The 13,997-nt window shown below is 47.8% G+C and overlaps 3 protein-coding genes across 3 annotated transcripts in view; 2 read left to right on the plus strand and 1 right to left on the minus strand.

The window, feature by feature from the left end:
• The first annotated feature begins 528 nt into the window (after positions 1-528).
• Positions 529-2,207, plus strand: CNC02250 (hydroxymethylbilane synthase, putative). The gene is made up of 2 exons (XM_569501.2): positions 529-1,172; positions 1,231-2,207. The coding sequence occupies exons 1-2, from the start codon at positions 543-545 to the stop codon at positions 2,044-2,046; spliced, it is 1,446 nt and encodes a 481-aa protein (XP_569501.1). The 5' UTR covers positions 529-542; the 3' UTR covers positions 2,047-2,207.
• Positions 2,208-2,468: 261 nt separating this feature from the next.
• CNC02260 (late endosome to vacuole transport-related protein, putative) lies at positions 2,469-13,974 on the plus strand. Its single transcript, XM_024656723.1, has 32 exons — positions 2,469-2,737; positions 2,802-3,217; positions 3,268-3,477; positions 3,525-3,581; positions 3,630-4,874; positions 4,926-4,978; positions 5,031-5,220; positions 5,268-5,729; positions 5,780-7,581; positions 7,632-8,409; positions 8,463-8,579; positions 8,633-8,731; positions 8,782-9,099; positions 9,148-9,502; positions 9,548-9,907; positions 9,961-10,078; positions 10,128-10,273; positions 10,331-10,363; positions 10,415-10,485; positions 10,541-10,648; positions 10,699-10,895; positions 10,944-11,151; positions 11,206-11,427; positions 11,478-11,970; positions 12,018-12,153; positions 12,205-12,348; positions 12,399-12,723; positions 12,772-12,999; positions 13,065-13,283; positions 13,344-13,392; positions 13,444-13,708; positions 13,758-13,974. The coding sequence occupies exons 1-32, from the start codon at positions 2,635-2,637 to the stop codon at positions 13,801-13,803; spliced, it is 9,573 nt and encodes a 3,190-aa protein (XP_024512383.1). The 5' UTR covers positions 2,469-2,634; the 3' UTR covers positions 13,804-13,974.
• CNC02270 (expressed protein) overlaps positions 13,960-13,997 on the minus strand; it is a 2,312-nt gene continuing 2,274 nt past the window's right edge. The window contains exon 5 of the mRNA XM_569505.2: positions 13,960-13,997. This exon is cut by the window's right edge and continues 413 nt beyond it. The gene's annotated coding sequence lies outside the window, so the exon portion shown is untranslated.

The following is a 13,997-nucleotide window of genomic DNA, read 5'->3' on the forward strand; positions in this document are numbered from 1 at the left end:
ATGCATCAGCCAGTTCATGTGACGGCTTGCAGCAGGAGTTTACTACGCTATTACTCCATGGCCACTTCCAAAATAGCCACCCAAGTAGTGAAACATCTATCAAACCCTAGCAATGCATATACCCATGCCAACTGTCAAGGATCGAGGAGCGCGGAAATTGTCGATACGAGCGGTCGAGCGGTTTAGCGGGAGGAGTCCACTAAATTACGGTTTTTGTACAGCATAATAATAAGAAGGCGCTGCCGTTTCGGTTCATGATGCATCCTAAGCAGGCCTGTACGCTCAGGCTGGCTGCAGTATCGACGGACACGGTCATTCCGACAAAAAGATCACGGAGGCCAATCAAGGAGGAGACATATCCCACCACTATGCATCGTATGATGTCGTCGTGTAAAATTGGCGCGTTTGGATTGGTCGGAGAGACATGCGCCACTAATTTCCTTGTCGGGTGAAAATGGAGCAAGGGTCGCTTTAAAAACCAGTGTTTTGCGGCGACCCCTTTCTCTTTTCCTCATCACCTCAAATTATCCAAACCCTCAGCCATGTCTTGCCCCTTCCACACCACCACAAACACCTCCAACCGCAGTCCCTTGCCAGACCGTGCACTTCTCCTCGCAATGAAGTCCCAGACAAACACTTTCATTCTCGGCACGCGCAAGTCAAACCTCGCCCTCGTACAAACAGGTCACGTCGCAGACGATCTTCGACGTCTCCATTCCGGCGCAGGCAGCAAATTCGGCGAGACTAGAGAGGAAGGTGACGATGCCGAACAAGGTGATGTGCCGTTCGTGCATCCCTACACTTTCTCCATTGAGTCTATGACCACTGTTGGTGACCGAAACCAGACTACCCCACTCCACCTCCTCTCCCCATACTCCTCTACCCAGCCCGCAAAATCCCTATGGACTGATGAGCTCGAAGCTCGACTCATCAACGGTCACTTTGACATGCTCGTGCACTCCCTCAAGGATGTGCCTACCGTTCTCAAGGACGGATGCGAAATTGGATGTATGGCCAAGAGGCATGATCCTCGCGATGCTTTGGTAGTCAAGCAGGGATTACCGTACAAAAGACTGGAAGATTTGCCCGACGGAGCTGTTGTTGGTACAGGTAGTGTGAGGAGAGTAGCGCAATTAAAAAGGGCTTTCCCCAATCTCGTTTTTGAGGATATGGTAAATTTTGTTTTTGCTAAAAAATACCTTTTATGCCATGCTTACTGCCGATATGCAGCGCGGAAACCTCAACACACGATTCAACAAACTGGACAACCCCCAATCGCCATTTTCTGCTCTTATTCTCGCCATGTCTGGCCTCGAACGTTTAGGCATGGCCCATCGTGCCACTTCGCCCCTTTCCTCTCCAACCCTCATGCACGCTGTCGGCCAAGGTGCTCTTGCCATCGAAATTCGATCCACCGACCCTCGCGTTCGAAACTGTTTAAGGGGATTAGGCCACTGGCAAACTGAATGGTCTTGCGGTGCCGAAAGAGGTTGCTTGAGGGTTTTGGAAGGAGGCTGCTCTGTCCCGGTCGGTGTAGAGTCTGAGCTCGTCGAGCTTGACGAGGACGAGGTTGCTGCGCATCCCGAACTACTTGAGGGTGTGGAGGATCCTTTCAAGGGCCAAGAAGAGATTCCTCTTGAAGGAGACTCACCTATGCTGTGGTTCTCTGGTCTTGTAGACACTACCTCCGCCCCTACTCCATCCACGCCCACTTTCTCATCTCACTCTCTCCCTCCACTTCGAACACGCCTAGCGAAGCTCACTCTCCATTCTTGTGTCACCTCTACTGATGGATCCAAACATGTCCTCTTTACCCCTCCTCCTGTCCTTGTGCGATCATACCGTCAAGCAGAGCAGTTCGGTGAAGAATGTGCTCGGAGATTGAGAGGGATGGGTGCAGGGGAAATCTTGGATGAGATCAACAAGCTCAGGAAGGAGCGAGAGTTGAGGGACTTGGAAAGCGCTATCGAGAGAAGTAGAGCGGCGCAAGAGGAGAGTGAGAAGATGGGGTTGGTTCAGGATGGCACAGCCGAAGTTGTTGCCTAATAAAAGCGTCTTGGATTACAAGCGGGTTTAACGTGTATGGTTTATTGTTGATTTTGTGTGTATTATTCTCGATTTTCACTTTTTGGGCGGGCATGGGCTTGGGTTCTAGCATATACTCATACATAGTTTGGTTCTACTGGCATGTATACTGGCAAACTCATAAACTGGATATAATGGCCATTAAAACCCGGTTTGGTTCTACTGGCATGTATACTGGCAAACTCATAAACTGGATGTAATGGCCATTAAAACCCGTCGTCTGCTCGACAACCTCTGCCCTCTATCGTACCAGTACTGTGGTGCGCCCGACGCGGGAGCGGAATCAAAAGCACGTGCGATGACGCTCCATCATGTTGCCCCCGCAGATGACTACTTATTACTGCTTGAGATCTTTCGCTCTTTTGACCATAAGAAGAACCGGCACGGGGAACATCCATAACCATTACGTGCTGTTCAGTTCCTTCTAGATCTTTACAAGTTTGTCCCTCTTCGGATACGCCACGTTTCCGCTCCCTATATATAAGGACACAACATCACCTTTAATTCCCTTCAATCGCCAGCTGAGCGTGACCTGTTCAGCCGTTCGCGATGCAGGCGCTCAAGAATGCCGCTCTTGGCTTACTGAACGTCTACGTGTCACCATATGTGGAAAATCTGAATGCTCAAGACCTATCTCTATCGCTCTTCAGTGGTAAGTCGTATCATTTACGGCCTCAGAGCGTAAGATCTCAGTCGCTGAACTGAATTCCGATCAGGTAATCTTCAGTTCCACGGATTGCATCTCAAGAAATCATTGTTGGAAAGGTTTGGTCTGCCAGTAGAAATTGTGGCAGGCGACATTGGTACACTGTCGATCTCAATTCCATGGACCGCCCTCAAAACTCAGCCCGTCAAGATAGTCATCGATGACATCTACGTGTTGGCGCGAGCACGACCGCCAGGAAAGGTGGATCCAGAAGAAGACGAGAGAGTGGAACAAGCAACGAAGCAAGAAAAACTCAAAAGCGCAGAGGCAGTAGATAGTGCCGCCAGCCAGATGGGGCCGCAAGGCGGCAATGAGGAGACCAAGCAAACTTATGTCGGCGCGATCGTGTCCAAGGTGGTTGATAATGTGCAGATCCACATCAAGGGCATCCATATCCGTTATGAAGACGGCACCAGCACTCCAGACGTAAGTTCCATTACACAGTATACAAGCAACAGTACTGACACGATTTGAAGCATCCTTTCGCGGCGGGAGTGACGCTCAATGAATTCAAAGCAGTATCCACCGATGCCAACTGGATGGAGGCGTTCATCCACGACAGCCTTCATGGCGTTCACAAACTTGTTCAGCTTGAAGCCTTGGCAATCTACTTTGACACTGATACTGAGAGTTTGGAAAAGGGCCCGGAAGAACGATCAGAGACAATACAGGCTCTCAAAGACATGGTAGGTCTTAACATTAGAATTTTGAACCCCTCTGACAAATTATGTAGCTGGATGGCCCACACAATCACCAATACATCTTGAAACCCGTCACTGGAGAAGCCAGGGTAAGTTGCTTTTCCTTTATCTTCTAGTTGTATCTAAGGATCCTGCAGGCGATTATCAACAAGCACATGTCAAACGATACTCCCAAATTTGATGCCCAAGTGATCTTCGACGAGATTGGCGTAGTCATTGATCGTGATCAGTATAGAGACGTCTTATCCGTCATTGACGTATTCCACTTCTATCGCCGAACTCATCAATATCACAAATTCCGTCCATCAGAAGAGCAGTTCAAGGCCAATCCCGCTCAGGCGCGTTTAAAGTTTGCTCTAGAAGCTATACGGTCCGAAGTGCACGAAAGAAACAGAAGGTGGTCTTGGGATTATCTGCAAGAGAGAAGAGATACAAGGAAACAGTATGTCGATTTGTTCGTCAAGAAACTTGCATTGCCTGAAGGGAAGCAACTACCTGTGGATGAGGCGACCGCCTTGAGCGGTATTGAAGTGAGGTCATCGTACGAAGATATCCGCTTCTTCAGATCCGTCGCTAGAGCCAAGGCCAAGAAAGATGCTGCTACGCGCAGAAAGATGGAACTGGAAAGGCAGAAAAACCAACCTCAGACTCAAACTTGGGGTCAATGGCTTTGGGGGCCTTCTGCGAGATCCTCAGACATCGATGGTGGTATATCCGAGGAGGAGAAGAAAGAGCTGGACGATATCATAGACTACGATTCTTCGGCCGCTCAAGAGACGATCGAAGCTACCCCTCGCGACTTTATGAAAGCTCGTGTATCGGCCAAGCTCAACAAGGGGTCATTTTCACTCCGCACAGATCCTCACGGAAAGTGCACAGATGTCATGGCACTTGTATTTGACTCCTTCTCTGCCGACGCTGTCCAGCTTACGGACTCTATGAAGGGCAAGTTTGCTCTCGGTGGTTTTCGTGTGTATGACGGAACTACTCCGGACTCCTTATATCCCCAGATCGTGCACGTCAAAGACCTTGTGAAGAATGCAGGCGGTCAAGCTCGGCAAGCTGGCCTTAATGAGCAAGGCATACAGGCTGCTATGGATGCGGTTGAAGAACACCTCACAGACGATAAAGATCCATTCTTCTTGATGGAAGTCGAACACAACCCATTAGATGGCAGAGCAGATAACGCGGTGACTGTTAAGATGAGACATTTGGAGATTATCTACCATCGTGGATATGTGGAAGCTGTAGTACGATTCTTCAGACCGCCTGAGAGCCAGCTTGAGTCAATTGGAGCTTTGCTGGACGCTGCAGGGCAGACTTTGGACGGAATCAGAAAAGAAACTCGAGCTGGTTTGGAATATGCTCTTGAGCAGCACAAAGTGAGTATGTTACTCGGAAGTTGCAATCAATTCTGACGAAATACCTTAAAGACGATCGACCTTCGTGTTGATATGAATGCCCCTATCATCATCATTCCCATGGAGTGAGTCTCTTCTGCATCACTGGGATATGGCCATAATCTGACTCTCCTGTAGTGTCAAGGTCAAACAATCCCAAACACTTGTTCTTGACGCCGGTCATATTTTTGTCGGGAGCAAGCTAGCAGACAAGGAGCAACTTCAAGAAGTGCAAAGCAAGCGGGGTAGACAATACAATGAGGATGACTATAAGCAGTTGGAGGACTTGATGTACGACAGGCTAGATTTGAGATTAGAATCGACCCAGGTATGTGTATTTTCTCTTTTCTACATATCAAAGCTCAAACATTCTAGCTTTTGATGGGCGATGACGTCGAAGCTTGTATGCGAGCATTGGAGGACACTCACAGCTCCTCGTCCTACGAATTTCATATCCTTGAACGAATCGGCATGTCGTTTACGGTGCAGAACGCTATTGTTAACGCGCCCAACCTGACGAGATTCAAGGTCGCCGGTGAATTGCCCGAGCTCCACGTTAACTTTTCCGACCGAAAGTACCAGGCTCTTATGAAGTTTATCGATGTATCGATCCCGAAGTTTGAAAGTGATCAAACTCAACAAGAGCATGTTACCCCGACAACCGCTGCACAGGGTCGAAGGCACTTTGGCCAGAGAGAGATTGAGGAGTACAATTTTGAAGATGACCGGTCTATTATCTCTGCGAGAACCACTGAGGAACGAGACACTCTGGATGATGGTAGCTCAAATGGTGATAAGGGGGACCGATTCTACGAGGCCCACGATCAACAAACGGAAGTAAGTCCCTTTGGACCATACCACCGTCAACTCATACTGATGAAGTACAGAGTCAAAAAAGTGCTCTTCGACAAGTCACATTTGAGTTTTCTTTCTCCGTCGGCAAGCTTCAAGCATCGTTGTTCAAGTCGGTTTCGCCGACTACGGAAAGACCTTTGGCGGACGCTGTGCTCGAAGGCTTCGGTCTCACTTTTGCTCTACGTAAATGGGACATGTCTGTGGACCTATTCCTTCGGTCTGTTACCCTTGCCATGATTGAGCAGGGCAGTGCCCGTCGGCCACTCCTGTCCTCGGCAAGTGAGGGCGGCAATTCACCTTCCGATCTGAAGCTGGTTCAAGTCAAGTACCTGAAGGCTCAAAAAGACTCGCCAGAGTTTATGACCAAGCACGAAGGGGTTGATACCAGCATTGACACTGAGCTTTCTACATTCAAATTCACGATATCTCCTGAACCTATTCTGTACCTCTACGACTTCATAATGACCACTTTTGTACCCAACAACCAATCATCAGTCAACCAGCCATCTCAAGGCGTAGAAACTCAGGTCCTGGGAGTGGATCAAGAGGAGGCTCAGCCTTCTACAGATAAGATGCGCATACGCGTGAAACTTACAAGCGCACAAGTCGCCCTCGAAAACAATGGCAACAAGTTTGCGCTACTTGCCTTACCATCAGCGGATGTAGCCATTTTGCTTCGCAATGGTGGTCTTCGAGTAGGGGCTCGCCTCGGTAATCTTTCTCTGGAAGATTTATCCCCAGAACCTGTCGCAGACACTTCATTCAAAAAGCTTCTTTCCATCGAGGGCGGCGAGTTGGCAGACTTCAGCTATGAGACTTTCGACCCAACAGATAAGGAAACGTTCCCGGGTTACAATTCATCAGTCAACCTTCGCGCCGGTTCTTTCAAGTTTACCTTTATGGAAAAACCAATCAGTGACTTGTACGCTTTTGCTACCAAATTTGCTCGTATGAAGGCTGTCTACGACGCCGCCCAACAAGCGGCTGTGCAACGCGCGTCAGAAGTCACACGAATGCACTTTGACGTGGTCATCAAAACTCCAATCATTATTCTTCCTCGGGACGGCATTACCTCGCCCGATCGACTCATCCTACGTTTGGGAGAGATCATTGCCAAGAATGAGTATTTTAATGACCCCGACGATACTAGTGCTATCGACGCAAGTTTGCGTGGGATCAACGTGGCGTCAGAGATTATGGTTGGGGACAAGAAGGCAATCCTGCAGATGATAGATGACGTGGCCATCACTGCGAGCATCAGACAAGCAGGCGGTACAGCCCACAGATCCGATCCTCATCATGCGGACACTGAAATTACTACCAACATGTCTGACGTAAAGCTTTCCCTTACTCAACGGCAGTATGTGCTCTTGATGTGTGTTTTGGAGGCTCTTCCTCGTGCACTTAACGATGTAAGCGACGCCGAGACTCCTGCAGAATCCTTAGAGGACACACCTGAAACTTCTACTCCTTCAACTCCAGATTCTGTGGAAATACGCGAGGCGACGGGGGTTAGTCTTGAGCCGGAGCTGGTTGTTTCCCAAGACCAGCGACAATTGGATGTGAAGCTCTGGACGGCGTTCGACTTTGTTTTCTCAGTTGATACCATCGCGTTAGAAATCTATTCTGTGGACGCCATCACCGAGGACGATTTGAAGAGCAACAGCATAGCTCGATTTGCGCTCGTAAAATCCCATCTCGGTTTCAAGAAATTATCGGACGGTGCGACAGAAGCTGAATTTTCCCTCAAAACACTCTCATTCTCCAATACTCGAACGGGTAACAGCGTATTTCGTGATATCATTCCACCTGCCAGTCACGAAGGTAACCAAATGTACGTGGAAAGTTAAAGCGTTATCAATTTTTTGCTAATACAAGGTTAAGAATGCTGCAATACACAATGACAGGCGGGACGGATCCGTCAGCTCTGGCCATTGTCACTGTTGATAGCCCTCAATTGATTCTTGCTGTTGATCCCCTGGCTGCTCTTCTCGAGTTTGCTGTTAGCCCGTTTAAGAAACATGCTGACGCCGAATTGCAACCTCAAGAGAATGTAGAGCAAGCAGATGAGTTTGAAGAAGGCCCCAAGCAAGGTGCATCCCTTTCATTCCGAGTCGAGGTCGTGAAAGCGACTGTTGTTGTCATTGCCGACGATACCAATCCGAAGACTCAAGCCATTCAACTCAACATTAAGGAAGTTTTGCTTTCACAGCAGAGTATACTCGCTCTCAAGGTTGACAGAATTGGCATGTCTTTTGGCCGAATGGATCGTCCCAATGACAGAGTGAAGTTCCTCGACGATCTCAGCATGGCTTTGTCTCTTGACACAAGGCGGAAGGGATCTCAACAGATGACAAGCTTCGAAGTAGAAATTCCCGACCCGGTCATCTTCCGAGCGTCGTACACTAACATTATGCTCATCATTGATATCGTGAACAAGGCTACTACAGTTGCTGCTAAAGCATTAGCACCAGCCGAGGGAACAGGAAGAGCAGAGAAAGATTCAAAATCTTTGACGAAAGATAGTGCTTATGGAACTTCTTCAGCTGCCGTCATGGACCCTAGGCGCTCCAGACGCCGTAGTTCTGTCACTCGTCGGACGTCCATCAGCAAGCGGAGACGTTCCTTGGAAGGACCGCAAGTGATTATCTCAAAAGAACAAGTAAGTAGCGATACTGTGAATGCAGTTTAATAATATAACTGACTGTCTCTAAGCTCGAAGCACGTGTCAATGGCTTCCAGTTCGTTCTTGTCGGTGACCTTCAAGAAATGCCTATGGCTCACTTATCTACCGATGCTTTTAACGTGTCAATCCAAGACTGGTCTGGAGATGTAATTCTTCTTTGCCCTTTTTCTCTGTTGCTGTCACTGATTGTCGCCTGTAGCTGAAATTGGCTACATCTATTACTACCTCTGTTCGGTATTTCAACCTGGCCAACTCTTATTTCGAACCGTTAGTAGATCCTTGGAACTTTGATCTTACAGTGAGTACTCTCTCTGTCATACGTAACTCGCAATGCTTAACGGTCCCAAGGTCAACCGTGTGTCTGCTGGCCCCCAGAATAGCCCACTTAACGTCAAGCTCAGCGCTCGGGAACGTCTGGAAGTCAACCTCACTTCTGCTTTCATTGAGTTAGCTATCACTTCAATGACAATTTGGAGCAAAGAAGGGGAGCGGGCTATGGCTGGGCGGGGATCCGACGCTCCTTTCAGAGTTCGAAACTTGACTGGTTTGAGTATACTGATATGGCCAGAGGCAACAGATCTCGGGAAGGCTGTTACTGGTGTCAAGCGGCTGGATGATGGGGCTGATGTGCCATGGAGATTTGAGGACCGTAAGCATACCCGAGAAGTAAGTATTTATAGTATCGACTGCATCTTTGCTCATACTCTAGTATAGAACATATCGGCTGTTCGACACAACTCTCTAGGCATACAGCTGCAGGACACACCATGGGATCCTTTGCGTGATATATCAGTAGATAGAGCGGGTGACCACATCCTCACTCTTCGCCCCCGGCTTGACAGGGTTTCACATCAGATTGCCTGTGAGATCAAATTGGTGAATAACATCAAAGTCATCACATTTAGGTCTACCTTAAATGTGGAAAATAAAACAAGTCTGCCTGTAGAAATGATTGTGGTCGACTCTCATGGGAAAGCAGCATCTGCAGCATTGAAAATAAATCCAGGCGAATCATGTCCTCTTCCTCTGGAAGCTGCTTTTGAGAAACGATTCCGGTTGAGACCGTTGCGTGAGTGCTCTTTGCCTTTTTTATGTCGTTACTAACCCGTTGCAGGGGGATTCGGTTTTGATTTTAGTTGGTCGGCTCCTCTCCATTGGAAGACTTTGTTAGCAAAACCGATTCGGCCTATCAGTTGCAAGCATCAAACTCCAAAAGAACCCGCTTTCTATTTCCAGGCCCAAGCCAACTTCGATCCTAAAGACCCCGCTGCGAGAATTTATCCTCGTATGGCTCTAGTCCTACGAGCACCCGTGGAACTTGAAAATCTATTACCTTATGACCTGAAGTTCCGCGTGCATGACAAGAACAGTGGGCTTAGCTCCAGCAGTTTCCTAGTCAAAGGTGGCTCAAGCCCTATTCACACTGTGGAGTTGTCTCATATGTTCCTACTCAACGTCACACCGGAAGAGACAAGTGAGTTTTTAAGTCTATGAACGTCAACGACCTGTTTTTAATGCGATCTGTAGGCTTCAAACAGAGTGAATATGCTATCATTAACACAGACGACCCTGAGCTGCCGATCGAAGATAACTTCCAATTGACAGATCAGCAAGGGTTAAAAACCACATTGAAGCTTCATTATACGTAGGTGATTAGTTGTACCAGGTTACTTCCCTGCTAATGGATTTCCAAGTACGTATCCCAACTCTGGAGGAGCCTTCAAAGTGCAGATTTACAGTCCTTTTATATTCATGAACAAGACCGGTCTTCCCTTTGATCTTGCTGCTAAGACTTGGGCAGGTGGTCAGAGGCCTATCGCTGGACGAGATCAATTTGAAAGTGAGTAACAATGGCTCACTGAAGTGGAAGCAGGTGGAAGCTTATTGTTTATCACAGATGACTGGCAGAATGAAACGCCCACTCCGTTTTGTGAGTATGCAAACGGCGATTAATTGGTGGGATCAACTGACGTTATCAAAGTATTTTCATTCCCAAACGAAGATCGACGCAGCCGACTTCATATCCGAGTCAATAACTCGAAGTGGTCTCAAGTAAGTTGATTCTAACGTGAAGGTTATGTCTGCTTGATGCTGATTTTAGACTTAGCCTGTATCTTTCGAGCCTGTATCTGCCGACATGCAGATTGTAGTGCCCAGTGCATCTGGAGATAATGATAATTACGTCGGTCTATCATATGCGGAGGGTATAGGAAAGGTATGTCCTTTTTGCAATGAAGTTAAAGGTGATATTAATAGTATATGCAGTATAAACTGACCAAGGTAATCACCATCGCTCCGAGATTCCTGGTCAAAAACATCTACTCCCGTCCCATAAAGATCCGGCAATATGGAACCCGCCATGAGTATTCTGTTGGTGTCGGTGAACGAATTGCAATCCATCAATTGCAGCGTGGGGCTCCTCCTCAGTTAGCCATGGCATTTGATGAGCCGAACGTAACTTGGTGAGTGCTTCCGGACAATGTATAGGTGCGATACTGATTATAGAAAAGGTCCGCGCCATTCAATATTGCTGATCTTGGGCGCACTAATATCACTGTCAGGCGACAATCAGGGAGTAATTCCAAGACATATCTAATGCGTGTTGAAACGCACTTAGAAGGTTCTAGTATTTTCCTGTATGTCTCGAAAGAGAAGGATGATGCTTGGCCTCTCCGCTTGCGGAATGACACAAATCTGTCGCTGGCTTTCCAACAGATCGTTAGTGTTTTGGGCTTTCGTTGTTGGTTTTCAGTCTGTTAATGATCACATCAGGACCATGATCCAGCTTTGACTGACCGAGAAAGGGCACGTCCTGTACATTTCCTGCCTCCCCGCTCCGTGCAGAACTATGCTTGGGACTGGCCTACCGCTGGCAATAAACGAATCAAGCTATACGTTGACCCTGGGAACACTTCGAGTGGTGAGAAGGGAGTGGAGCTTCCCAACGCAATCGACATGATGGCCATAGGAATCCAGCCACCTATGAAAGTACCTGTGAGTCCCACCATGATGTTATTTGCCGTGTGCCCGCTGATCACACTCAGTCCACCACCGCCAACAAACGTTCTACTACCGTCTCGATTGATGTACGAGCAGATGGCGGGTCACAGCTCCTCACCATCTCTCCATACAACGAGGAAACCAGTGTATACAAACCAACACGGCCAGGGGCAGGCATTAGGCGTAGCGAGAGTACTACTTCGCTTTCATCGTCGACTGTGGCGTTTGAGACCATCTCAGTCAGCGAAAAGCCGACGATGAATATTACAGTCGAGCTCGAGGGTATAGGTATATCAGTGATAAGCAGACGGCCAGACGAACTACTCTACTTTTCTCTGAGAGGGCTCAAACTGGGGTACTCGGACTATCCTCAGTACTACGACGTTTTTGTGGACTGCAAGTGGATACAAATTGATAATCAACTTTTCGGAGGCCTGTTCCCCATCATTTTCTACCCCACTGTAGTGCCCAAAGACGGCAAGGAACTCGAATCGCACCCTACACTCCAGTCATCGGTCACCGTCCTAAAAGATCAATGTATGTGGTAGTCCCTACTTAATGACGTTTACTTATATGGTGTGTAGCCCATGGTGTCATCTTTGTTAAATACGCAACTATACTGCTGCAGTCGATGACTATAGAAATGGACGAAGACTTCTTGTTCGCGCTTCTTGACTTCGTCAAGTTCAAAAACGCTTCGTGGAAGGAAGAAGGACAAGAGTGGGTATCCTATTTCTAGAGTGATGATTTGTGGTTAACAACTGTGTATAGTGTCCTCATCGAACATCCCAAAGATATCCCGGAGCCTGACATATCAACCACTAAGGCGGACGTCTTCTTTGAGGCTTTGCAACTCCAACCAGTGGCTCTTGAACTATCTTTTATGAGGACTGATAGAGTCAATGTAGACGAAAAGTAAGTCTGTCACGCAGCTGAGAGACTGCTCCCTGACAATGTCCACATAGAGTTTCAACCCGTAATCCCTTCTATTATGCTCTAAATGCCCTAACCATGACGATTGGCAATGTCAACGCAGCCCCGCTCGCTTTCCGTGCCCTTTTCCTTGAAAATGTGCGACTGAGCATACCGTCGCTCCAAGAGCGCGTCATACTGCATTATCAAGAACAGTTTATCTCTCAAATCTATCGAGTACTTGGCTCAGCCGATTTCTTGGGCAACCCCGTCGGCCTCTTCAACAATATTAGCTCTGGATTTTCCGATATTTTCTACGAGCCTTATCACGGTATGGTTATGCACGGCAACAAGGATATTGGATTGGGAATTGCTCGAGTATGTTTCGGGGCTATGCTGTGGGGAGACCGCTGACATATAGAATAGGGTGCAACAAGTTTTGCCAAGAAAACGGTGTTTGGTATCTCAGATAGCGTCACCAAGTTTACAGGTAGTATTGGAAAGGGTTTGTCAGCAGCAACGCTTGATGCGGAGTTCCAAAGCAAACGGCGGATGACACAAAGACGTAACAAACCCAAGCATGCTTTATACGGCGTTGCAGCGGGTGCAAGTGCGTTTGCCGATAGCGTTACCAGCGCTTTTGAGGGTGTGGCTGTAAGTGGATTATTCAAACCAAAGAACTAGTCAACGTTAGCGATACTGACAGGATGGACTTGTAGTCAAAGCCCATGGAAGGCGCTGAAAAGGGAGGTGCTGCAGGGTTCGCCAAGGGTGTGGGCAAAGGTTTCGTGGGCCTTTTCACGAAGCCCGCTGTTGGCGTGATGGATTTCCTATCTGCTTCGACCGAGGGCATACGGAACACCACCACAGTGTTTGATCAGGCCGAGCTTGATAGGGTCAGGCTTCCACGTTACATAGCATCCGATGGTGTTCTACGAGTAAGTTCATATGCGCAATATAGCGATGTGTCATAGATAAGGAGCTAATGTTTCATCAAGCCATTCTCTGCTCGTGAAGCGCTTGGCCAATCGTGGCTGAAGGATCTTGGTGAGTTTCTGCCATGTGGAACAAAATTAGATCTGACGATATTTCGATAAGACGCCGGTGCCTTCTTCCACGATTCTTACATTGCGCATATTGATCTTCCTGGCGATGACGCTATATCTATTCTGTCCAACAACCGCATCCTCCAAGTGCAACTCAGGAAATTGCGTGTCATCTGGCAAGTGCCTTTCGAGGAATTACAATCATTGTCGCTTGAGGCCAATGGTATCAATCTGGTGAATCGAGATGGACGAGGTGGACCGTTCTTGCCCATACCGGATCAGAAAGCTAGGGAATGGTATTTCAAGCAGATTGGCAAGTGAGTATCGTCGCTGTTCAGCTAGTGCGAAATACTGAATTTTCGCCAGGGTTGTGGTTGCTTATAATAAAGCACACAGTCAAAGGGAGGATTGATTAATGCGTGCAGTTTTTAAGGACTTGCAAGGGAAAGCAGTGTGAAAATGAGAGTGTAGTTTGTATATCGATAATATCATAGAGTAGATTACACAGTGTTACGAAGAACTTAAAATGTCTGCTGGTGCATTGTACTTTCTCCTGGTAGTTTCTATACCCAATATACATGCAAAGTCCATGACCAGATCAATAGG

The sequence above is a fragment of the Cryptococcus neoformans genome (genome assembly GCF_000091045.1).
Source record: "Cryptococcus neoformans var. neoformans JEC21 chromosome 3 sequence".
Taxonomy (NCBI): domain Eukaryota; kingdom Fungi; phylum Basidiomycota; class Tremellomycetes; order Tremellales; family Cryptococcaceae; genus Cryptococcus; species Cryptococcus deneoformans.

Bases quoted from the DNA above. Each gene is read 5' to 3' on its own strand.
- CNC02250 (XM_569501.2), top strand. From the start codon at position 543: ATGTCTTGCCCCTTCCACACCACCACAAACACCTCCAACCGCAGTCCC. The intron at 1,173-1,230 runs GTAAATTTTGTT...GCCGATATGCAG, and splicing joins ATCTCGTTTTTGAGGATATG to CGCGGAAACCTCAACACACG.
- CNC02260 (XM_024656723.1), top strand. From the start codon at position 2,635: ATGCAGGCGCTCAAGAATGCCGCTCTTGGCTTACTGAACGTCTACGTG. The intron at 9,503-9,547 runs GTGAGTGCTCTT...AACCCGTTGCAG, and splicing joins ATTCCGGTTGAGACCGTTGC to GGGGATTCGGTTTTGATTTT. The intron at 13,000-13,064 runs GTAAGTGGATTA...ATGGACTTGTAG, and splicing joins GCGCTTTTGAGGGTGTGGCT to TCAAAGCCCATGGAAGGCGC.